Here is a 24,214-nt window from a genome sequence, read left to right as displayed (position 1 = left end):
CAGGCCCCCTGCTGGTCTGTACTGACACCACGGGTGGGGGGGGGGGCGGGGGCCGGGGATGAATGAGCCAGCTCCTCACGGCCTTCCCTGATACCATCCCAGCTGCTACAGCCTGAGGGTGGCAGTCCCAGCCCCACCGCCACCACCACTGTGTGTGTGTGTTGGGGGGGCGGGGGGCGGGCAGGTCCAGGGAGGGTCGGGGTGGGGAGACACTGTTTCCTGTGGCATCTGGCTGGAGCAGAGCAGTCACTCTCTGAAGTCTTCTGTCCTGCTAGGTGGCCCCGTTCCTTTCCTCTGACCATAGGATGGGATTCTAAAGTCTGTCCTTGTTGGCGATTTTGGCTTCTTCAGCCCCATGGCTGGATCTATGAGGCACAAAGACCTCCTATGTCATTCCTGGGGTCCCAGGGGCTTCTCCCCACTTTTCAGAATCTTCTTATGTATGTTTTTTACCACTTAACGTCCACGGGAAAATATGCCCCCTCCACCTTAACAGCAGAGGTCTGGCCACCGCCCCACCTCATAGGAATCTGAAGCACTGAGGTGAGGTGACTTGCTCAAGGTCACAAAGCTAGTGAGTGGCCAGGACACAACCCAGGCCTCCTGCCTTCATGCTGCCTCTCCCGAGGAGGGGCAGCCGCATGGCAAATTCTCCAGCAGAGCAGAGAGACAGCTCCTCCTCATCCTTACAAAATGCAGTGATGACGTGCTTCTGGAGAACAAGAGAGACAGTTTTACCTGCAGACGGAAATCTTGGAGGCTGGGTTTCAGAGTGACCAGACCAGGAAGAGAGGATAAGTAAACCAAATGTACAAAAGGATGTAAAATACAGGAAGAGCATATGTGATGCAGGGACCGTAAGCAGTCTAAGGGGGACATAAAGCATGTCGGGGTGGGGGGGTGGTATTAATGAAATGATGGAAGCACCACAACCAGGAAATGGGATAAGCACAGACACAGACACGCCTAGGGACGTTACTGTATAGCTGCTAAACTCCAAACAAGATGTAACAGAATCCAAACATCTCAGATGCTGCTGGAGAAAGATGGACACCTTCAAAGGAACAATAATAGGCCTGCCAGGTGACATGCGCTCGGTGGCATCTTGAAACGTAGAAAAAAGAACTGCAAGCCTGGAGTCCTATACCCAGCAATACCCTGCAGAATGGAAGGTTAATACAGACCAATCCATACAAACAGGAACAGAGGAGACTCCTCAAGTGGAGGAAACGGTGTGGGTGGAAATGCAGGAAGGAAGGAAGGGGGTCAGGAGGGTAAATACGTGGTGCACACACATCAACTCAGGAGCAGAAGCGCGTGCAACGCAGAGGCGGGGGGACGGCGAGTGCAGCTGGGGCGTGGCGCGTGGCAGGAAAAGCACTCACTCCCGGTAGACTCTTGTGTGTCGGGGAAGCTCGTTGTAAACTCTAGAGAAACTGCTAAAACAATAAATAAGGAACAAGCTAATGGAGAGGGGATGGAAGAGTAAACATCTGATTAATCCAAAAGAAGGCAAGAAAGGAGATTAAGTGGAACATAGAACACATAGGACAAACAGGAAAAGAGGACAGACTAAATACTCCAACTATAAGACAGAGGGCCGTCAGAGCAGAGTAAAACAGTAACAAACACAAGGCAGAGAGGATTCAGGAAGCCTGTAAGTAACAAGAGGGAAGATCAGCCCAGAGGCAAGCTGGTTCAGCTATCAGAAGACCAGACGCCACAGACTTCAAGGCAAGAAGCGTCACTAGGGAGAACGAGGGACACTTCGTGACTTCTTGAGACACACACACTCGGGTGCACATTGCACGGGGGCAGGCAGGCGGCACAGCTCCGGAGCAATCTGGTCACGGGCCAGGACTTGCTTTTGGCCTCCTGCCCTTGCTACTCAGGAGCCGCAATTCTAGGTCACTATTTTTATAGGACCTATCGAAGATCTGGGGCAAAATTCACGTTAATAGGTATTTATTAGAGGGTTCTTTAGGGTAGCAGATTAGCTAAAGTGACGGTTAACAAACTAGGACACGTTCATATGATGAAACATTAGGCTGTCTTTAGAATCCACCTGCTCAGCGACTACATCCCCCCACGGGAAGGTGTGCCGTCACCGCGGCTGGAAACCGTGGGATCCCAGCCCTCACCCCAGGAGACACAGATGAGCCCCGAGCGGCCCGCGGGCACTCACCTTGTCGTCGGCCTTGATGGAGCGCAGCCTCATGGTGAGCTGGAAGCGCAGGAAGTTGTTGGTGCCCATGGACTGCAGCTCCAGCAGCTTGCACAGCGCCACCAGCTGCAGGCGCGTGAGGTTGTCCAGGGTCAGCTCGTCCTCAAACAGTTTGGAAAACCGCATGATTTCCTCGTTGCTGGGTCTCTCACCCGTCTCTCGGATCTGCGGGAGCCATGGTAAGGGTCACCACGGGTGGGCTGTGTCCCCCGCACCCCCATGGCCTCGGGTCACACGCCTCAAGTCAGGAAACAAAGCAGAAGGGGTCACCCACACCCTCCCTCAGCTCTGCTCACATCTCCTACCGCAAGTGGCCCCTGCGACCCAAAGCCCTGAGCGCTGCCTGGCTGGGCTCCTGCGAGCGAGGCGTCCGCGCAGGGGACGGCATCCGGTCCCTGGACCTTGTCTGCTACGCCAGCGGAGCCGAGGCGGCTGGCGGGGATGAGGCCGGGGCCTCTCCACGCTGGGCTGGCGGGCGGCCTCGCCTTCCTCCCGCACTGTGGACGTGGCTATGGGGCAGTCTGCCCCTCCTTCCCAACCCAGCCCCCTGCTGGTCACAACTGTGGGGTCTCAGGTTCCTGCCAAACTCTACCTCCCCCAGGGCTGCTGCAAAGTCTGGAGACCCAGGCCAGGGCTTGTGAACATAAGTTCATGTTCTCGGGACAGCAGGCTTGACCTCCAGGAGCCCCGCCCCCATCGTGCACAGTAAAAAGGAGGGAAGAAAGGAGACAAGGCAAGCTCCCCAGATAAGGCGGGCAGCCCCGAGGCGCTAACCAGCACTGGGGACCAACGGGGCAAGGCCTCAAGGGACGATGCATCCCAGCACCTTCTGGAAAAACGCGGAGAAGTCTTTGGTGGCATTTCCCTTGGCCGCCTTGTTCTTCAAGGCCATCTCCTCGATGGTGTCCTGAAGAAACTTGGCCAGCTCCAACTTGACCCGCAGCTGCTTCTTCAGCCTCTCTTCCTGCAAAGTCAGAGAGGGCACTGCACTCCTGGGCCCCCGCCCCGCACGGCTTCCTGGACGGCGCCGGTGCAGCAGCTGCTTCGAGCCCCAGCACGAAGTGCACGTACACCCAACCCAGCGCCGCCAGATGCCTCCTGAACAGCGCTTCCTCCACCCATGAGCTCTGTGTTCGGAAACTTTCTATTTCACAATTTTCAAAAATTTGTGTGACCCTCCCCCCATCCCCGCCGGAGAAGGGGCCATCAAACTCCATAAAGAGCTGGCCTGTAAAGCTTTTAGGCCCTGTGAGCTGAGCCATGTGAAACGCAAAGGCCACCAGACAATACATACACGACAGGCATGCATGTCCCCAGAAGGCCTTACTGACCACACGGGCAGGGCTGGCATGGCCCGTGGGCTGTAAGTCTGCCAACCCTGCCCTAGACCCGTCTCGTCTCCCACGAATGGGTCTCGACCTGTGGCTCAAGGAACACCGGTCTAGAGAAGCTAGAATTTAAGACACATTTTAAAGAGAAGCAAACCTGCAACCAGCATCTATTAAATAATCATAGCACAGCACGACTGAATTATGGAGAAAACATACAATTTTAAAACATCTAACATCTGAAATGTCAGTCATAAAACAATGCAGCCTTGTAACTGCTCTCAAAGCGGGCTGAAACGAGCCGGTCACCTTGATGGACTGGGTCTCGAACGTGGACGGTAGCATGTTGGGGAAGAGCTTCACGGCAACAGGGAGCAGGAACTCCATGAAGGGCACCACGACGAAGACCAGGAAGGGCACCAGGCGGAAGAGGTCGGCGCAGATCCGGAGGAACTGGAGGGGTGCAGGGGCCACGGGGTGACTGGGGCGCAGTGCTCGCAGAGTCGTCCGCGGAGCCACAGCACGCGCCCCGCAGGGAGCGGGCAGGGCTCCGGAGGCACCCTGAGGCCAAACCACGAGGCGACGGCCTTCCGAAAAGCTGGGTGGAAGCTACCTCCCTGCGTGGAGTGGCACCCATCACTGGATGCTGCCAGTGAGCCGCCCCCCAGGGCGTTTGCCAGGTGCCCACCGGCCTGGCAGACAGCTGGACAAGACTGACAGACGGAGGACTGGCCAACGCTGGCAGCGGCGAGGACCTCCAGGGAAGGCTGCGGCCACGCCACGCACTCCGCACACTCTGCGGAAAGGAGGGCCTAGTGTTGGCGGGGCACTTCTCTTGTGTTCCCTGACACAATCGGTTAGATTTAAGACTGTGCTGCACGGCAACGATCAGGGAAAAAAATCCCAGTGCCTCACTGATGTAAACAAACCACTGCTGAAGACATTAAAGACATTTGCGACTTGAAGTAATCGACAATCCCTGAGGACAGTGGACAATCACCGCCAGGTCTCCAGCAGCCCACCTGGCCCCGCACCAGTGCCTACTCAGCACATGCTCCGTCCACTCGGAACTGCCGGGGTGCGCAGCAGCCACGACTACACTCCCCGCGTCACCAGCTGTGTCTCCACCGTGACTGACGAGACTGTCTCTGGAGGAGTGACGTCATTTCTACTAAGGGCCTCATTTCTGGCTGGAGCACCACTTTCCAGGACGGTTGCCCTCGCCGGGGGTCAGGCGTCACCGACCCTGCGACAGTGGTCACTGCGATCACCTGGACAGAGTGTTCTCGCCACTTGTGAGGGAACGCCCTGAGAGCGTGCAAATAAACACCCAGCTCTCTCCCTAGACACACTCATCACGGTTCCTCCCAAACCAGCCTCTACTCTGACGGTCACAAAACAGCAATTTCCTAACTCAAGCCCATCTCCCCATTTATCAGCCTCGCTTTGCACCTTCATTTTTCTATTTATCAAAATGGACTCAAGGAGTCCCATGTTTTTCATTTGTTTATAATTATCATTTATATTTTTATGCTCAAATGATCCCAGATATGACCCTTCAAGTTGGTGCCTATGTTTTTTGACATTCCTCCATTAAATTATTTTTAGCAGTTCTATCGAGGTTTAATTTACGTACCATAGCATTCACTCATTGTAAGTATGTAATTCAATAAATTTTGGTAAATTTATAGACTGAAACCATCTCTAAAATCCAGTTTTAGAACATTTTCATCATGACGAAAAGTCCCACTGTGTCCATCTGCAGTTAACCTCCATTTCCACTCTGGGGTCTAGGCAAACAGGGATTTGATTTGTTTCTACAAATTTGCTTTTTCTGTAAATTATCCACGCATGGAGCCAGCGTCCAGCTTCTGTTACCAGTGGATAAATGTCTAGGAATATCATGTCCTCTTGGCAACCTGACCCTCTCGTCACCATGAGTGACCTCTTCTGCCCTGGTAATCCTGGCTCTAGCATCGACTTTGTCTGATATTAACATTGGCTTTCCTGGACTAGTGTTAGCCACTTACCCTTCTCCATTCTTTTACTTTTAGCCTATTTGTGTCTTTACATTTAGATGTGTTCCTTGTAGAGTGCACAGAGTTCAGTCTTGCTTTTTTATTTAATCTGACAATATCAACCATTTAGTTAATAAAACTAGAAAAAGAAAAAACCATACGACCACCTAAATAGACACCGAATAAACAAGAATTTACTGTATAGCACGGAAAACTATATTCAATATCTTATAATAACCTGTAACATGAAAAATAATCTGAAAAATATATATATATAATTGAATCACTTTGCCGTACACTTAAAACTAACACAATATCGTAAATCAACTATACTTCCAAAAAATTAAAAATAAATAGTAAAAAAAAAAAATACATGCAAAAATGCATCTGACAACACCCAAAATCTGTTCCTGATAAAAAGTCTGATGGCATTTACAAAAAAGATACTAGAACTAATAACTGAGTTTGGTAAGTCTGCAAGATACAAGATCGATATATAAAAATCAACTATATTTCTACATACAAGCAATAAACAAATGAAAAATGAAATTTTAAAAATTCTATTTACCTACAACAGACAGAATGTGGAAGCAACCCAAGTGTCCATAGATGGATGATGGATAAACAAACTGTGGTCCACACACACAACGGAATATCATTCCGCCTTAAACAGGAAGGAAATTCTGACACCTGCTATGGTGAAGGTGAACCTTGAGGACGTTCTGCTCAGTGAAACCAGCCAGTCACAAAGGACAGATCCTGTGTGATTCCACTGATACGAGGTCCCTGAAGGGTTCAGATTAAGAGAGACAGAAAGTAGATGATGGATGCCGGGGGCTGGGGGGCAAGGGGTGGGGAGCTGTTATTTAACAGGTGCAGTTTCAGCTTAGGAAGATGACAAGAGATGAAAAGAGCTCTGGAGACAGATGGTGGTACCGACTTTACCACAGTGTGAATGTACTTAATGCCACAGCCTGTATACTTAGAATGCTTAAAAAGGGTAAATTTTAGGTTGTGTATTTTACCACAATGAAAAAATTCCATTCACAATACCATAAAAAATATGAAGCCACATACTACTGCTGAGGGAAATGGAAAAAGTCCCGTTTTATTCCCCACTGGCCATCCCCAGAAGTGCCCCCATTGTTTATTTTCCAGCCTTTTCTTATTTTCTGACACAGGTTATTCTAGTACCACTGCTGTCCCAGCCCTTGATCAGTTATGCTTCCAAACAGCCCCGGTTCCTCTTCATGGGGGTGGTTAGACGCCAAGGGCTGGGAGTCAGGGGTGCTCATTGCTACTGGGGTGTCACTGCTGCTAGGCCGGGTCCCCAGACTGAAAGGGAACAGAAGGTTTGACAGCATGAAGGATCAAGGATCTGCTGAGAGCAATTTAACAAAGGCAGAAACTAAGTCACGAAACAACAGCTTCATCTGTGACAACTCAAAGAAACTGTGGGGTAACTTTCAACAATGCACTTGGCGTAAAAGGATGGATTGGCAGTTTAATCATTCTAAAAGAATCACTTATATGGTGAGGGTGTCAATGCTTCAACATGCTACACCTTAAGCAAGCAATTAAAGCTCCAAAGGAGGACTTCCCTGGTGGCGCAGTGGTTAAGAATCCGCCTGTCAATGCAGGGGACATGAGTTCGAGCCCCAGTCTGGGACGATCCCAAATGCCATGGAGCAACTAAGCCCGTGTGCCACAACTACTGAGCCTGCACTCTAGAGTCTGTGAGCCACAACTACTGAGCCTGCGAGCCACAACTACTGAAGCCCACACGCCTAGAGCCCATGCTCCACAACAAGAGAAGCCACCGCAATGAGAAGCCCGCGCAGCGCGAGGAAGAGTAGCCCCCGCCTGCCGCAACTAGAGAAAGCCACTCGCAGCAGCGGAGACCCAACGCAGCCAAAAATAAATAAATAAGTTTATTTAAAAACAAACAAACAAACAGGGCTTCCCTGGTGGCGCAGTGGTTGAGAGTCCGCCTGCCGATGCAGGGGACGCGGGTTCGTGCCCCGGCCCGGGAGGATCCCACATGCCGCGGAGCGGCTGGGCCCGTGAGCCACGGCCGCTGAGCCTGCGCGTCCGGAGCCTGTGCTCCGCAACGGGAGAGGCCACAACAGTGAGAGGCCCGTGTACCGCAAACAAACAAACAAACAAAAAGCCCCCACAAACTCCAAAGGAGCCGTGAGCACGCTTCAGGCGGAGAACAGAGCCCCGGGGAGCCCACCAACGTGGTTATGGCTACACCTCCTCTACAGAGCTGCGTCAGCCACACGCTGTCCCAGCGGAAAATCAGGAACCCTGGGGCGTCTGAAAGAAACATTCAGCCAACTCAGGCGAGAACTAAGCTATTGCGGGACAATCTCTTGTCGTGACTTTAGACACTTAGAGCAACGGACGGGTGACCCCAGCAGGGCGCACGCCCATTACCTGCCTGCGCTCTCGGCGGGTCAGGCTGTGGCCGTGGAGGATGCGCCAGAGCATGCGTGCGGCGATCGTGGTGTCGATCCAGAGCAGGCGGAAGCCGTGGTAGTAGTGCTTCAGCTCATCCAGGACCCGCTGCCCCAGGGGCTTTCTCACGGCCGCCTCTGCGGGGGGGCTGTACACGGGGCCTCCTTCTTCCAGCTTCTTGTTCTTGTCCTTTAGGGACCGGAGGGACTTCTCCACCACAGAGTCATCGCCCAGCGGGGGCGACGAGTGCCAGCAGCGCACGGGAAGGAGCCGCGGCCCTGCGACCAGCACGCACGTGTGCTTGGGCCTCAGAGTCCAGCGGCCGAGGGGATCGCCTCGCAAGGAAAGGTACACGGGCTGGATGGGACTGCAGCCGCCAAACGCAAGTTTCCTTGAAGAGGAAAAAAAGAAGCCAGTGGTGAGGGGCCGGCCTTGCTGTGACCTCCCGGCAGCAGCACAGACCACAGCCGGATCAAAACCTCACACCCAACGTCCCAGCGTGTAGAACAGACTCCCTGCCCCTTCCTGACGCCGGAGAAACACACTCAGGGAAGCCAGTCCCCACGGTCGGAGGTGAAGGAGCTGCTCGCAAAGGTCTTATGAGAGAGGCCAGTGGGGGCTGGCCAGTCCCCATGGCCTCAAAGGAGCAGGTCAGACACAAACAACCAGCAAAGGCTTGACCTCCAGACAAGACAGACCCAACCTCTGGGGGTGGGGGTGGGGGGGGGGTCTCCCAGGCCAGCCCTCTCCCCCGGCAGGTGACTTTCTACAAAGACCTGCGGTTCCTGAGCAAGTCAGTCATGAAAACCAGGGAGGGTGCTCCAACCAACGGTGACCCGGATCTGTGCATCAGCTGACCAAAGGCCTCTGGGCGGAAGGACACAGACCCGGCGAGCACAGCCCAAGCCCAGGCCTCCCTCTCCTCCCCGCTGCTCACTCGGCTCCCACACTGGCCTCCTTGCCCATGCGCAGCGGCGGACCCCAGGCCCAGAGCCTCCGCAGCCATGCCTGCCTGGGCACCCCACAGGTGCTGGCTCCGCCCTGGGCTTCCTTGGGCCCCCCGACCTGCAGGGCTACCCTGGGGTCCACCCCTCTCAAATCCTCACACGCGGGCCATCTCCCACTGGACCATGGGCTCCAGGAGGCCCAGTGGGGGAGCCGCCTCCACACCACAGCGGGAAGCTGCAGGGGCTTCTGGAAGTGGGAACCTCAGAGCCCTCTCCGTCGGCACCATATCAGGCCTACAGGGCTGCCCAGACCCCTGGCGGCCAGAGAAGGCCAGTCTGCTCTTCCGGGCCCCAGGCAGCTGTGTCCTCGGTGTCTGCCTGCAGGACAGCCACTCGAGGAGGGCCACTGGCTGCAGCCTGAGTTTCTGGAGCCTGGACCCGGCCCTCCCCAGCTCTCGGTGCCCACTAGACCTGGCACGGCCCAAGGTCTGGGCACGACGAAGAGGTCCCCTTCCAATGGCAACACGTGACGGAAGGCCATTTACAACCCAACACTGGAACAATTTACCCACACAATCCTCCTTCCGTGTTTCACAATCTTCTCATCTCACGTGTCCCTTCAGAAACCTCCCCCTGCTCACGCACCAATCCACTACTGGGTGCCAAAGGCCCACTCCCTTGAGAGGCTGTTTATCACGGACTCACCCCAGCTTCTTCCCACCTGCCCAGGCACCCCTGTGCACCTGGCCTGCTGCCGGCAGCGAGGACCCGAGCCCTGAGCAGACCATCCCAGGTCAAGCTCCAGCTCCACCACCGACTGCTGCGTAACCTCGGACAAGCGACCTCTCTGCTTCAAGAGCACCCCCAGCGGATGTGTGCGGCTAACACGCAGGAAGTACCCAGAACGGTGCCTGGGGCACGGCAAGCCCCATTACAGCAGCCGAGAAGCCGCCAGTCAGGGCCGGGAGAAAGCGGGGGAATGTCTTGGTAGCTGCTCCCTGTGGGCACGGGGCACACGGAAGGACAAGCAGGGATGGGCCCACCCTGGCTCTGGCCTGTGTGGGCCGAGACAGCTGGCAGACGGCCCCCGCCGGCCTCGCTTCTGTCCTGAGCCCCTCGGCCCCGCCCTGTCCTGAGCCCTGGCGGCGGGGGAACAGCCTTGCCCAGGGCATGGCGGCACCGCTGGCTCAGCCGTCACCCTCTGTGCCCAGTCTCACCTCTCAAAGCGGGAGATGACCATGCCCACGCCTCCTGTCTTCATCAGGCTGAATTATCCAGTTTTCCAACCCAGTTACCACGGAAGCGAGTGGCTTCCTTGAGGTATGATGTCAGCATGAGGGGCAGCCAAGAGGCAAGGACAGAGACCCATGAAAACAGACCAAGCAGAGAAACATGGGGCACATCCAGTGAGGGCCATCAGGGCCCCGAAATCTGGCTGTCTTCACGCATGTTCGAGAGGTTATTAACAATCTAGCCAGAGAGATTTAGCTATATTCCAAAAGCACAAAATTGCATAATTATTAAAAAATTTCCATCAAAACAAAACTAACGTGGGCACTGCTGCCTTTCCTCGGGGAGCTGGGACAGACGGCGTCTTTGAGAAAGCAGCTCCTGCTCTGCCCTGACCCACCAGAGCCCAGGCGTCAGCATCCCGGAAGTGCCTGCTCCCCTCACCTGCCAACACGTGGGAACATCCCTTTCCCAGGGGGACAGCAGCCCGAGGCTGGGCCAGGGAGGACGCCAACCCTCCGCGTGCCCCCCAGCTCCTCAGGGCCAACAGGAAAGGGAAGGCGGGATGGAGCGACAGGCACTGTGACCCAGAGGGTGCTCCAGAAGTGCAGGTGCCCAGAGACAAGAGGACCCCACGATCGCCTGCAGGACAACATGCCCCTCAGCTGGGACCTGGAGCCCTCGGGGCCATAGGACATCCATGTGAGGGAAGCACCCGTCACCAGCAGCTCAGTGTGTCCGCAACGAATCTTACACGCGCTCCCGCTAAGGGAGACTTAAAAACAGAAGCAGCTCATCAGCTCAGGTTTTCCCACTGAATGGGGTTCGGGGCTTGCGGGGGTCTCAGAACCACCTGCTGTTTTACGGTCTGACGGCTCATTCAAGTTGTGGGTGCTTCCTCTCTGCCTTTGTTTCTATGATAAGGGAGGTGAGAGCAGCTAGACAATGTCCATGATGTTATCTTGCATCAGAAACTCTCCCCCACTCACCCTTCAGGGGTCTGGACCGTTTCAATTAAGACTGAGATTGCAGGGCTTCCCTGGTGGCGCAGTGGTTGAGAGTCTGCCTGCCGGTGCAGGGGACAGGGGTTCGATCCCTGGTCCGGGAGGATCCCACATGCCGCGGGGCAACTAAGCCCGTGCGCCACAACCACTGAGCCTGCGTTCTAGAGCCCGCGAGCCACAACTACCGAGCCTGCATGCCGCAACTACTGAAGCCCACGCACCACAACTACTGAGCCTGCGCTCTAGGGCCCGTGAGCCACAACCACTGAGCCCGCGCGCCACAACTACTAAAGCCCGCACACCACAACTACTGAAGCCCGCGCGCCTAGAGCCCGTGCTCCACAAGAGAAGCCACTACAATGAGAAGCCCGTGCGCTGCAAAAGTAGCCCCTGCTTGCCGCAACTAGAGAAAGCCCCAGTGCAGCAACAAAGACCCAACACAGCCAAAACTTAAATAAATAAATTTATATATTAAAAAACCCCTGAGATTGCAAAATGACTGTTAAAAAAAAACTAATACAGATGAGTACCACTTACAACTACTTATCTGTGTGACTCAAGATTTCTTATACTGTGCGATCAAAATAAAAAATAAAATTTCCTGGATGCTGAGACTGACATAAGACTTCAACTCTCGTCTATAATTCCTAATCTGAAGTGTGTGAGTTCAGGACAACAGCTTTACAGTTCTCACTGTTTCACTTTCTAAACAAAGTGTTTAACTTCCTAAACACTGTGAACTTAGAAAACACTAGAGTCTCTGTTTTTTGCTGTCGTGATAATGTGTGAATGACTACAGCTCTCTGATAACAGAGCTGGCTACTGAGATGAAAAAAAACTGAAAAACTGAAGCAAACGCACTGGGAAGGAAGAGACAAAAAATCACTACTGTGCACTAGGCAGCCAATTAACTAAAACTGTGCTGCCTTGCGAGCTACAACAATCCACAGAGCTGTGTGAAGTGGCCAGGCACAAGAAACTGTACCCCAATCAGGAACTTCCACGCTGCCAACAATCACTTAGAAAAGATAATGAAGAGCGAGCCCCTTCAACCCCACCAAGTACGGTGCATCTGGGAACTGTCTTAAAGGCCGTGCGCGTGGCCTACATAAGGAACACGACAGACCCTTTTCCGAAAGAGGGAAAACAACTTACAGGTGGAGAGACCACATGTGATTTTAAAAGTTAATATTCCCAAATGAGGTTATGGGTTTAACGACATTCCAGTTACAATCCCCAAAAGACCATTCTAGAATGGAAATAATTCAAAAGTTCGTCTAGAAGCACTGTAGAGAAAGGAGGCAGGGGAGGCCTGGCCCCCGGCAAGTGACAGGTGCAGACTGTCCCCTGCAGGAGAGGCAGGCACGCCAGCCCCACAAGCGCCGGGGTCACTGACCCCCGCGTGGCGCCGCCCCACCACCTGAAGAGCCAGGCCACACGGCAGAACTAACCTGCCTCAGCGCTTACTACTTTAAAACCAGAGACTTCACACCAAGACCCAGACTTCCAGCTTCTCCTGAAAAACCCTGACAGCCGACCCTGCGGGACCACACCCCTCACGGCAACCATGACCGCACCCCCGGGTCACTGGTCACCCGTTTCCAGCCACCCACTGGGCCCCAAGCCCCTGAAACGCCAGCCGCCGATTACAGAGTTCACTTAGAACTCTGCAATCCAGAAGAGCACGCTTCAGCAAGAGTAAAGCTGTTCTACACTCATACGTTAGTGCCTCCACATCACAAAAAGAGGTGTCGTGGCGACAAAGCCTGGTGACTATCAGAAGAGGAACCTAATTGAAAGCAAAGCCCAGAGCTGGCTGGGAGCACTCTGGCAGCAGGTGGGGGCCTGCAGAGGCTGCTGCTGGGAGGGGCTTTTGAAAATACTTTGTCGTGTCCCCGCCAAACACTGCCCACGCGCCCATTCCCCTTCACGAAGACACCTGCTCACGGGTGGAAAGGCTGGGCCCGGCTACTCGTTTTAGGACTGTACAAGAGCCAGAAAACTGGAAATACGCTTACACACACTTTCGCTTTAACAGCAATCAAGTTTTCATGTACAGCTTGTGTACTGTTTGTTTTAGGGAATTAAATCTGTCCCAGGTAGCATCCTCCAGAAAAGTTTCATAGCCAAGATGAGGCAACAAATCAACGATCTCAAATGAATAAGAAAATCCGAAGAGCCCGCAGCTCTATGGACAAGGGGTCATAAGGGTCCAACACTCTCACACAGGAAGGATCGGGCGTGTCGAGAGGCACGAGCTCCACTCCAGGCACCCGGGGCAGGTGGACATGGACCCGGTGCCGACAGCGGTCTGGGTGCCCCACCACACAGGTGAGGGCGTCAGGAGACGAAGCTCAGGGGTGTGGGCAGGGATGATGGCTGGCGAGGAGAGTATAGCAGCCCTGCGGGAAGCTCAAGTCCATGGGTGACAGTGGACAGGGGAGTGTGGGTGCTACTCCCTCCAGGAAGCCCTCCAGCCTCTCAGCAGTACCACAGGCCTCCCACCACACTCCAGATATGTCCCCAGGACCAGCAGGGCAAGCCCCGTGGCCAGCGATCGATCCACATGGTCTTCTCTGAAGGACTGAGTGCAGTGCAAGGGAGGGTTTGTCTGTGTGTTCACACGAAAAGCCACTGGAAATGGCAGCTGTGTGAGTGTGGAAAAGACTCAATACTGTATGCAGACTGTGGTTACCACTGCATGTTTCAAAAAACAGATACGTAAGGGAAAAAGACCAGAATAAAATACACCAAAAGGCTAAAAATTTCTGTAACGGGTACTGGGATTACGAGCGTTTATTTTCCAAATGTTCACTAATGTATGTGGTTACGCGAAAAGATACAGGTTTAAGAGAACAAAGCGCAGGAACGCAGGCTACGCCACCTCCCCAAACGGAGAGTCGCCCGTCCCTTGAGCGCGCTCAAGCCCCCACCTTCAAACGGGCAGAGGGAGGCGCTTATCCACTTACACGCAGCTCGTCAGCCCCGTGGCGCTGGCACAGCTGAGACAGGCACGACCCCCCGCACGACCTGCAATGAGACAGAAAGAACACAGTCAGCCTCAAACCAGGAGCTTCACACTGGCACCATCTCTTGTAGGCGAAGTCTCCGGAAGCTGAGCGAGGGCTCTGCCCCAGCTGGAACGCGGTGTCTTGCAGCCCGTCCCTGGGCCCACGCACCCCACCGGGGGGCCCCGGCCCTGGCGGCCCTTCCGGCCTCCCCAGCTGGGACCACCCACCAGCCCTGGCTGCCTCTGGCGGGCAGACGCAGGGCACACGTGACCCCCAGCACACGGAGCAGGCCAGGGCCCCGTCCAAATGTCCTGCCCACACGAGCGGTGGGGGCCGTGAGAGCTGCCAGGACGACCGAAGCCAAGAGTGGACCAGTTCTTGGATAAACAGTACTGAGGAGTGCACGGCACGTTTTCAGGATTTTCAGGCGCTTTTGATGCTTTCTCTAACGCTAGTTCTCAAGCCCTTCCTCCAGCTGAGGCAGATCCACCTTCCTTGTTCCCCCAACAGAAGCCCCCCACCTCGAGACCCTAACTCAGAAACGGGCCCCGCGGCAAGCAGACCAGCTGCCGCAGAGCCCAGAGCCCCCTGGCCTGCCTGCCCCCGCACGCCGCCCTGCCGGCCCCTTCCCATGCCCTTCCACTCTGAAGGCCTGCAGAGCAAACCCGGGGGTGGGCTCCAGGCTCTGCCCGCCCCCCGCCCCGGCACAGAAGGTGGTGGGTGTGCCACCCCCTTCTCCCGAGGCCCTTCTGTGTCTCTTTCCCGACAACCACCCTGAACTCTGACCCCAGCTGGGTCACCTACAACTCACTGCTACCCTAACTCCCCAGAGTTAGTCCTGGGCCCACAAGACGGCCCCCACTTCAAATGCCAGTTGCAAGTGGGGTCCCCAGGCTACCCACACTCCTGCCAACTACAAATTCGGGGTATCCATGACGCTCTCAGTTTTGATAATTTGCGAAAATGGCCCACAGAACTCAGGGAAGTACTCTATTCACTACTGCAGTTTATCATAAAGGACACAGATGAACCGCCAGATGGAAAAGTATATAGTGCAAGGTCTGGGAGAGTTGTTGGGCACAGGAGCTTCTGTCCCCATTGACTGGCATGTGCCACCAACCCAAAAGCTCCCCAAGCCTCCCTGTTCAAGAGTTCCTATCTTCACTGCCTAGGCATGATTGATTACATCCTTGGCCACTGGCAACTGAACTCCATCTCCAGACCCTCTCCCCTCCCTGGAGTTTGGGTGTGGGTCTGGAAGGTCCAACCCTCTAATCACAGCTACCTCATTAGCATAAATTCTGGGGTGTGGGAAAGGGACTCGTTATGAATAACAAAAGATAATTCTTATCATTCAAGAAATTCCTAGGGATTTAGGAGCTCTGCCAGGAAGCCAGGATGGGGCAAAAGAGACCAAACTTATTTCTTCCTATCCCGTACCTTTCTTAACCCGGCTTCCAGGACACCAGGCTCTCTGGGTTCTCCTCCCTAAGCTGCCCCAGGCAGGACCCTCCCCGCCCCATCTCCAGATCCTCCCCAGGCACTCCGTACCTGAACACCTGTGGATACACGAGACCCAGAAGTCCGATGGGCACCTCGCACTCAACAGCTCCAAGAACTCCCGGCTCCCCCAGCCTGCTCCTCCCCAGTGCTCCCTTGTTTTCAATAATGGCCAGAGGCCAGGCCCTCTGCTCTCACACCCAGTCCTTGGCAAATCTGGTCAGCCCACCTCTACAAGTCCCAGCCCACTCCCAAGTCCGTGCCACACATAGCAACTTCCTCCCGAAGAGCACAGTGTGCGAAGGGCAGGAAGTAACTCTGGAGAAGACACCACCTTAGCCCAGTGATCGAGGTCAGCACAGCCATGGTCTTACACCTGCAGGCACCCTTGACAGATGTGATGAGAAGGACACACTTCACCTCTGGGGTCTTCCTCCCCCAAACCCTTAACCCCGGTCTAACCATGACAGAAACATCAGACAAATCCCAATAGATGGGCATCCTACAGTATATCTGACCAGTCTTCCTCAAAACTGTCAAGGAGAGTCTGAGAAACTGTCACAGCCAAGAGACCAAAAAGAAATGGTGACTAAATGTAATGGGGTGTCCTGGATGGGGTCTTGGGACAAAAAAAGGACATCAGAGTAAAGTATGTGCAGAATAAGGGAAATCTGAATACACTGTGGACCTCGGTTAATAACAATGTATTAACATTGGTTTACTGATTATGACAATGACCCAAATTGATGTAAGATGTCAATAATGGGGGAAATGTTCTCCAGAAAAGGGCTGCCACACCCAGCTGGGAGCATCATTTCCAAGGGTTCAGGGACTGGCTCCCCATGGTCCAGCCCTGGGTCTTGCAGGCTCTGGATGCCCTGTAGGTCCTACAGCAAATCAGCCGTCTGACCAACACTCAGCCCCTTAGTGTCTGAATAAAGGACAGTGCTAACTACGGGACACACCTGTGTTCCTGGAATGATACAACCACAAAACAAATTCAGCTGATTTTTAAACTGTAAACATGCTACAGAAACCTGTGTGGCGGGACCTCCCTGGTGGCTCAGTGGTTAAGAATCCGCCCGCCAATGCAGAGGACATGGGTTCGAGCCCTGGTCCGGGAAGATCCCACATGCCGCGGAGCAACCAAGCCCGTGTGCCACAACTACTGAGCCTGCGCTCTAGAGCCCACGTGCCACAACTACTGAAGCCCGCGCGCCTAGAGCCCGTGCTCCGCAACAAGAGAAGCCACCGCAGTGAGAAGCCTGCGCACAGCAACAAAGAGTAGCCCCCGCTAGCTGCAACTAGAGAAAGTTCGCGCAGCAACGAAAACCCAATGCAGCCAAAAATAAATAAAATAAAAATTTAAAAAATATATATCAGAAAAAGAGAAACGTGTGTGGCCAAAGTATTTTTATCACCATACTCAAGAGGCAAGAGATTTAGAGAGCCCTGACAGCAGAGGGAAGGACTAAAAGCTGGACTGGGCACCCAGACTATCGTTCATACAGGAGTGCTTGGTGTTTCATGCCCTTCTCCTGGCTCCAAAGGTCTAAGCAGCTGATCAACCATTATTGTTAAAAAATGACAAGAACCGTATTTTCCAGGGTGCTTTTACAAACTGTGAACGCCTTGAAATACACATTTTACTTGACAATCTCAATCTCATAGGACAAATAACAAGCCACAAACTCAGAAAGGTTAACGTAAAAAGAGACATGGAGTGAGGGTCACTGCAGGCACCCTACATGCGGGCCCCTAAAAGCCCCGCGTTATGTGTGATCTCCGTGTCACAGCTAGGGTCACTGAGGCTCCAGATACAGCGGGACCTGCCTGAGGCCACGCGAAAAGCCCTGGGGACCCTGCACGACGCCCGTAATACCATAAAGGTATCGGTCCCAGGGACGTCCATCCTGCAAGCCGGCAGGGCCTGCTCGCCAGTGTGTGCCAGACCCCGCCGTGCCCCCGCCATCTCTAGAGCCCCGAACGTGGCCCGAGGGCAAAAGTGTCCTCGCGAGTGGGCGCCAGGTCCACAGGGCTTAACCACGAGAGGAGCGCCGACACCGTCCCAGGGCTGGCTGTCAGCGCGCTCCCTTCAACTTTCCCAACCCCGCTCCCAAAGCAGCGACCGGCGGCAGGGCGACTAAGGTCACGGCGCGAATGAGTCACACGCGGTCCCCGCGGGCACCCACGGCCCGGGCGCTCCCCACCCCCGGCGACCGGCCGGCCAGGGCGGGGCGGACGGGCAAGGCCGCGCAAGGCCCCTTCCGGCGTGACCCCGGCTCCGGGCTGGGTCCGAGTGCCGCGATCCACCCAGCGGGGAGTCGCCCGGACCTGGGGGTGGCGGGGGGCCGGCCCCGAGGCCCTCCCCGGTCCTCCCAACACGGCCCCGGCCCCGGCCCCGCGTCGTCGGCCGAGCGCCGGCCGCTTACCCCTCGGAGCGGCGGCGCGGGGCGGCGGGAGGCGGGCGGGCCCCCGGCCGCGGCAACTCCTCAGTAAAATGGACGCCATGTGCCCTGCGCGGCGGCCGCCGGCCTTCTGAGGCTGCTGCTCCTCGCACGCGGCGGCCGCGGCGCCTCCGCCCGCCCGCGGAAGGATAAGAACGGCAGTTGGCTGCAGGCGGCAGGCGCTCAGCTCAAGGACCCGGAACCGGCGGCGGCCATGTCCCGGCGCCGACGTCCGGTGGTGCGGGGCGGGGCGGCCTGGCCGCCGCTCCCATTGGACCCTTAGGTCGCCCGGCGCCGGCCAGGTGAGGGGCGGGCCCGCGCCGCCGCGGACTGCCCGTCCCGGCGTGCCCCGGGCGGCTGCCCCTGAAGCGCGCTGCATTCTGGGTCGCGGCTCAACGCTCGGCCCCGCGTGCCGGCCGCAGGGACTCGGGCAGCCGGCGGCGCATGCGTGTTGGGCCCTTCTGTGTCCGGGCGGCGGCGGCTGCGTGAGGCTTGGCGTGCGGCGGGACCGAGCCCCGCACCGACTGGCGGCAGATACCTCCGGGACGTTTGGGGACCGTCCCCGCCGGGGGCTGAGGGGCGTCGGCGGCCGGGCCTCTCTGGCCGAGCCCCCGGTCGGCCTCCGCCCCGTCCCGGGCCGCTGCTCGCAACACCGAGGGCCCCGGCTTCCGGGCGGCGCCCCCAGTGCCGCTGACCGCTCGAGCGTCTGCTCCTGGGCGGGAAAGACCCGGCAGCCGTGATCTTTGGGCCCCACCTTCCCCTTCCCTAAATGCGGTCAGTTGGTCGTGGAGGGTCGATGAGGTGACGCAGGGAAAGCAGGCTGGGGGAATGTGGGGCTCGGCGGCTCCTGGGGCCCCGTGGTCGCCTCCCCAGCAGGTCACGCCCACCGGCCTGCAACTCAGTCCTTCCCCGGGAGTTCCCAGCCCCCGGCCTTTGCCGCTCTCAGGCCCTGCTCCGCCTGGAAGTTCTTTGCAGTCCTTCTCACGCCCTCTGCCTGTCTGTCTTGTTCGCGGATGTGACCCCAGGGCACTGCTTGGCGAGGTCCTGCGGTGCACACTCAGCGCGCATCTGTGTTGTGCGGTGCAGGAGTGCGGAACTCCTGATCGCAGCAGGCGCCCGTCTTCAGGGGCTGCTTGGATGGCAGTCTCCCTAGGAGGCTCCCGCAGCACTCAGCCCTCACCGTCTGGAGGAAGTAGCCTGCCTGCGGTGGTTTTCCTGAACCTCCCTGAGCCAGAACTGCCAGGTGCCGGACCGGGATAGGCCTCGAGTCCCCGCCTCAGGTGGCGCCAGTCAGTGCAGGGCACTTTAAAGGTGACATGAAGTGCCTGTGTTGGCCTTGGGCAGTGAGCGCTATAGACTTAGGATGCGGGGCTAGTCTAAGCTCACAGATGCCTGAAACCCAGGCCCCCCACTGCCAATAAACGATAAAGCCAGGCTCCTACCCGTGCCTCGGGAGAGGGAGGGCAAGGGGGGGGGTGGTCACAAGGAAGGACAGTCCTTGGGCTAGGCCTGAGCCAGGGCCAACAGGCGCTCAGGGTTGGACAGGACCGGACTTTTAATGCCCCAAATGTAGGAGTATGCTGGTCTTAGTACTAGTAACTGACATTAGCCCTGAGCTCCTGAGGGCCCTGTCCCAGAGCTGTCGAGGGGCAGAGAGGGAGGCCCTACAGGGGGCCCGAGGATCAAAGCTGGTCCCTGATAATACTTCAGGGTTCCAGCTGGCTCGAGACAGGGCAGAGCAGTAGGCAGTGACCGACCAATGGGCATGAGTGTCCGTCTGTTTGCAGGACTTTGAATAGCAACATTGCTCACTGCCCTTGGGTGACTCACCCCTGGCCCAGCCAGGTGGGGTGGGAAGGAGAAACCAAAAATCGGGTCTTCGTAGAGCGGTGAGGGTGCTGTGTCTGGGGCTTCTGGGCAACCTGGGCAGGGTGGAGTTTTAGAGAAATTCATTTCTCAACAATCAATAACTTTATTGGGTTTCCTGGTTATCAGAAGAACATATGCTCGCTGTAGCCATTCAGGTCTATAAAAATAAGTATAAAGAAACGAGTAGAAATCTGGCATCCTGCTGGCTTGCCACGCACACCCTTAAAGCCCGATGAAAGGCTGCCTTCCTGCCCTTCGTCCCTTCATGCAAGAAGAACGCAGTACAAGAACGCAGAATCATGGTGCAGCGAGTTTGTTTTAAAATTATGAACTCTTTCTGCCTTTTTTTCCCTCTCTTTTTGGGGGGCTCCCTTTTCCTCTTCCCTGTGCTCCCCACATACTGTACATAAACTTCTATAGTCGCTGCGCATTTACACAAGTGACAGAGTCGAGAGAAACAAGGTGGGATGTCCAGGCAGCACAAATGCCCCAGTTAGGGAGGTTAGAGAATCAGGTTAGGAATCAGGTTAAGGAGTCAGGTTAGAGATCACGTAAGGTTAGGGATGAAAGTAGGGACCCGATTAGGGAGTTCAGATTATAGATCAGTTTAGGGAATCAGGTTAGGGGTCAGGGTACCAGAGGAGGCCTGGGCAGGGCTGTGTGCTGTCCCAGCCACGCCTAGGTGCAGGGCAAGCAGAACTGGATTGGACCATGTTGGGGTTTGGCCCAGAGGTGTGATGAAGGAAGAAAGGGACAGTGGGGTCAAGGTGTGTGTGCCATAGAGTGGCTTATATAAGGCTTGATCAGGAAGCTCAAACTGGGGAGGAGGGGAGGGGGGAGAAGGTGGAGGCGGCTTGGGACAGTGGGAGGTGGCAGGATTATCGGCCTGTGGGGCCTGCTGGGCCTGAAGGGAGTTTGGAGTTGGGTACCAGAGCAAGTGAGCTGGCCAGAGAGGGATGCTTACAACAGGGGTGGTGGGCATGGCTTGAACCTGTGGGCCGAGGCAAGGGGTAGGGTGTGAGCCCGGTAGAAGAGCCTGAGGTGAGGCTGGAGGGCAGGGTCCTTGAGGAGAGGGGCCAGGTGCCTTTGAGCACCACGGGGAGAGGCATGCCTTCCCCCAGCAACCTCAGCCACGTTCGTGCATGGAGCGCCATCAAGCAAGATGGTGGCTGTGGGCTGGATATGGGAGGGACGTGCATTGGAGTCTTGAGAACCCAAGGATGGGGGTCCATGGACCGAGGTTGCGCCTACTGATTCCTCACAGCAACACCCACCCTCTCCTTGCCTCTTCATAGTGGAACCCTGGGTTTACTGAAAAATCTTTTTGCAAACCTTTAAAAGTTTTAATATTAAAATTAATGTTACTTCAATGTGTGTGTAGCTAAGTGGCCACGTCCCAGGTGTACAGTCTGAAGCGTTTTTCCACTGTACACACACCCATGCCACCCTCACTCCAATCAGAACAGAGGGCTGCCAGCCCTCCAGCAGCCTCCCCATACCCCCCCCGACGTACCCCCCTTCTCAGAGATAAACTCTACTGCGACTTCCACCTCGAAAATCACTTCTGCCTGTTCTTTCACGCTATATAAATGGAATCAAATAGCGTGTACTTTTCTTTTAATCTGGCTGCTTTCACTTAGCATTATGTCTTTGAAATTCTTCAGCGCTGTGGGTAACGTTAGTTTGCTGTTCGTCTTTGCTATGCAATGTCCCACTGTATGACTCTACCACAGTTTGATCAGTGCTGTGGTTGACGGACCCTCCGTTTTTGGCCATTCTGACTAACGTTGCCAGTGACATTCTCACACGTGGCTTTGCTGCACACACGTATGCCTTTGATAGTAGAACTGCTGGTCAGAGGGTGTGCTGAAGTTCAACGTTAGTAAGTACGGACAGGTGGTTTCCAGGGTGTTCCTACCAGCTTACCCGGCCACCCGCAGAGCGGGACCAGTGCTCGGCCACATCCCCGCAGACCCTGGCACTGTGGTTACCGTGATGGTCATCACTCCCGAGGGTGGGGGCCTAGGGTGGCTTCGTCTTGCATTCCTTTCATGACTAAGAATTTGGAGGCACTTTTTCATATGCGTTTGAACATTTGGACCTCCTCTTTCATGGCGTGCCTGTGTAAGGCTAGTTTCTTATCCCTGTCTCCATTGGGTCATCTGCCTTTTCCTTTTTGACTTGTAAGAGTTCTTTGTATACCCTTAGATTATATGCATTTCAAGCATTTTCTCCCATTCGGAATTACCTGTGAAATTCCTAATGGTGTCTTTTGATGAAGAGAAACTCTTGATTTTAATGCTTTAATATATTTTTTGGTGAATGCTTTTTGTTTTTTGGTTTGGGGGTTTATTTATTTATTATTGCTTTTTGTGATTGAAGAAGTCTTTGTTACCCCAAGGTCCTGAAGATATTTTCATGTTTTATTCTAGAAACTTAATTGTTCTCTCTTTCACATTTAGGCTTATGGTAATTTGGAATGGTGTTTGTTTTGTGTGTTGTGAGGCAGGGATCAAGGATTATTTTTCCCCTATGGTTACAGAATGGATCCGGCACCGTTTATTGAAAAGACCATCTTCCTTCCCCTTCTGTAGGCAGAATAATGGTCCTCAAAGATGTCCACATTCCATCCTAATTCTGGAATTTGTGATTATGCAACTTTACACAGAAAAAGGGATTTTGCAGAAAAAGGGATTATATGAAGGATCTTCAGATGCAGTTTGCTCTGGATTATCCAGCTGGGCCCAATGTAACCATGAGCATCCTTAGGAAGGGAAAAGAGGGAGGAAGAAGTGAGGGGCGGAGGGGGGTCTGACCACCAGGAGGAGGTCAGAGTGACGCGGTATCAGGGGACTCAAGCAGCCGTTGCCAGCTTTGGAGATGGAGAAGGGGCCTTGAGCCAAGGAACGCAAGCAGCCTCTAGAAGCTGCAAAAGGCAAGGAAGTGAATTCTCTCCTAGACCCTCCAGAAAGGAATGCAGCCCTGATGACACCTTGATTTTAGCGGATTTCTGACCTACAGAACTTTACGATGATAAATTTGGGTGGTTTTAAGCCACTAAGTTTACAAGAATTTGTTACAGAAGCAAATAACTAATCTGTCCCACTGAATTACACTTGCACTTTTGTTATAAATCAGGTGGCCACGTGTGCATGGGACTCTATTCTGTGGCTTTTTGATACTTGAGCCAATACCAAGTGGTTTTAATTACTGTAGCTTATAACTTGGCTTGAAATGTGCTGTCAGACCTGCAGCTTGTTCTTCTTCAAGCTTGTTTTGGATGTTCTTTTTTTTTAAATCAGATTTTAGAAATTTAATTTTTAGAACACATATTAATAGCATTCATATATGCAATATAACTTAAGTAGTATTTGTTGTGGTGGTGGTTATTTTTTGGTTGCGCTGGGTCTTAGTTGCAGCAGGCGGGCTCCTTAGTTGTGGCATGCATATGGGATCTAGTTCCTTGACCAGGGATCAAACCCACATCCCCTCCATTGGAAGGTGGATTCTTAACCACTGCACCACCAGGGAAGTCCCGCAATATAACTTTAGAAGTTTTATTATCACTTATTTGATAATGCTTCCCTGTAATTTAACATGCCAATTAAGCTTAATTAGTTTAATATCTCTCTTTGAGCTGTTTAAGGGGCCCTCTGAAAACTGGATGTTCTTGATGTCCTTTGATGAATGGAAGTTCTTCATTTTCGTACAGTCACATCTTTCCTTTGATAGCTAACAGGTTTTCCCCCTGTCCCTTTAGCAAAATCTTCCCTGACCTAAGGTCAGAAGGGTATTCACTTATATCTCCTACTGAAAGATTTAAAGATTTTCTTTTACTATTTAATACCTTGATCCATCAAGAGTTTCCAGGAAATTTTGCATGTAGTGTGAGGTACAACCCCAACTTCGTTTTTCTTACCCTACAGATAACGCAGCCTTTTCCCAGGCCTCCATACTGAATGGTCTCTCCTTTCCCCCAGTCGGCCGTCGCCCTCTGTCATGTACCCAAGTGCCGTCTGTCCTTCTCTTTATTTCTTTTTTTTTTTTTTTTTGGCGTATGGAAATTTATTACTATCCCGCTTTCATCATCAAAACTTATGATCTTGGTCTTTCCTTCCTGCCTTTGTATAAGGCCAAAAGAGAGACATTGGCTACTTTGACAACCTTAAAGCAGAC

The 24,214-nt window shown here is 54.4% G+C and overlaps 1 protein-coding gene across 3 annotated transcripts in view; it reads right to left on the bottom strand.

The window, feature by feature from the left end:
* Positions 1-18,419, bottom strand: part of LETM1 (leucine zipper and EF-hand containing transmembrane protein 1) — a 35,329-nt gene extending 16,910 nt beyond the window's left edge. Inside the window, exons 1-6 of one of the 3 annotated variants that reach the window (XM_028492446.2) lie at positions 18,155-18,419; positions 14,181-14,241; positions 8,010-8,421; positions 3,862-4,005; positions 3,051-3,188; positions 2,186-2,389 (exon numbers count right to left, since the gene is read on the bottom strand). In XM_028492446.2, the coding sequence (XP_028348247.1) occupies positions 2,186-2,389; positions 3,051-3,188; positions 3,862-4,005; positions 8,010-8,421; positions 14,181-14,241; positions 18,155-18,233 (1,038 nt within the window). In that variant the 5' untranslated portion in view covers positions 18,234-18,419. The remainder of the gene's footprint in view (positions 1-2,185; positions 2,390-3,050; positions 3,189-3,861; positions 4,006-8,009; positions 8,422-14,180; positions 14,242-18,154) is intronic. The other 2 variants (XM_024119394.3, XM_024119392.3) reach the window with 2 other exon arrangements.
* Positions 18,420-24,214: the final 5,795 nt, after the last annotated feature.

Source organism: Physeter macrocephalus, chromosome 7 (genome assembly GCF_002837175.3).
Source record: "Physeter macrocephalus isolate SW-GA chromosome 7, ASM283717v5, whole genome shotgun sequence".
Lineage (NCBI taxonomy): Eukaryota > Metazoa > Chordata > Mammalia > Artiodactyla > Physeteridae > Physeter > Physeter macrocephalus.
This window is presented reverse-complemented; position numbering and strand designations above follow the sequence as displayed.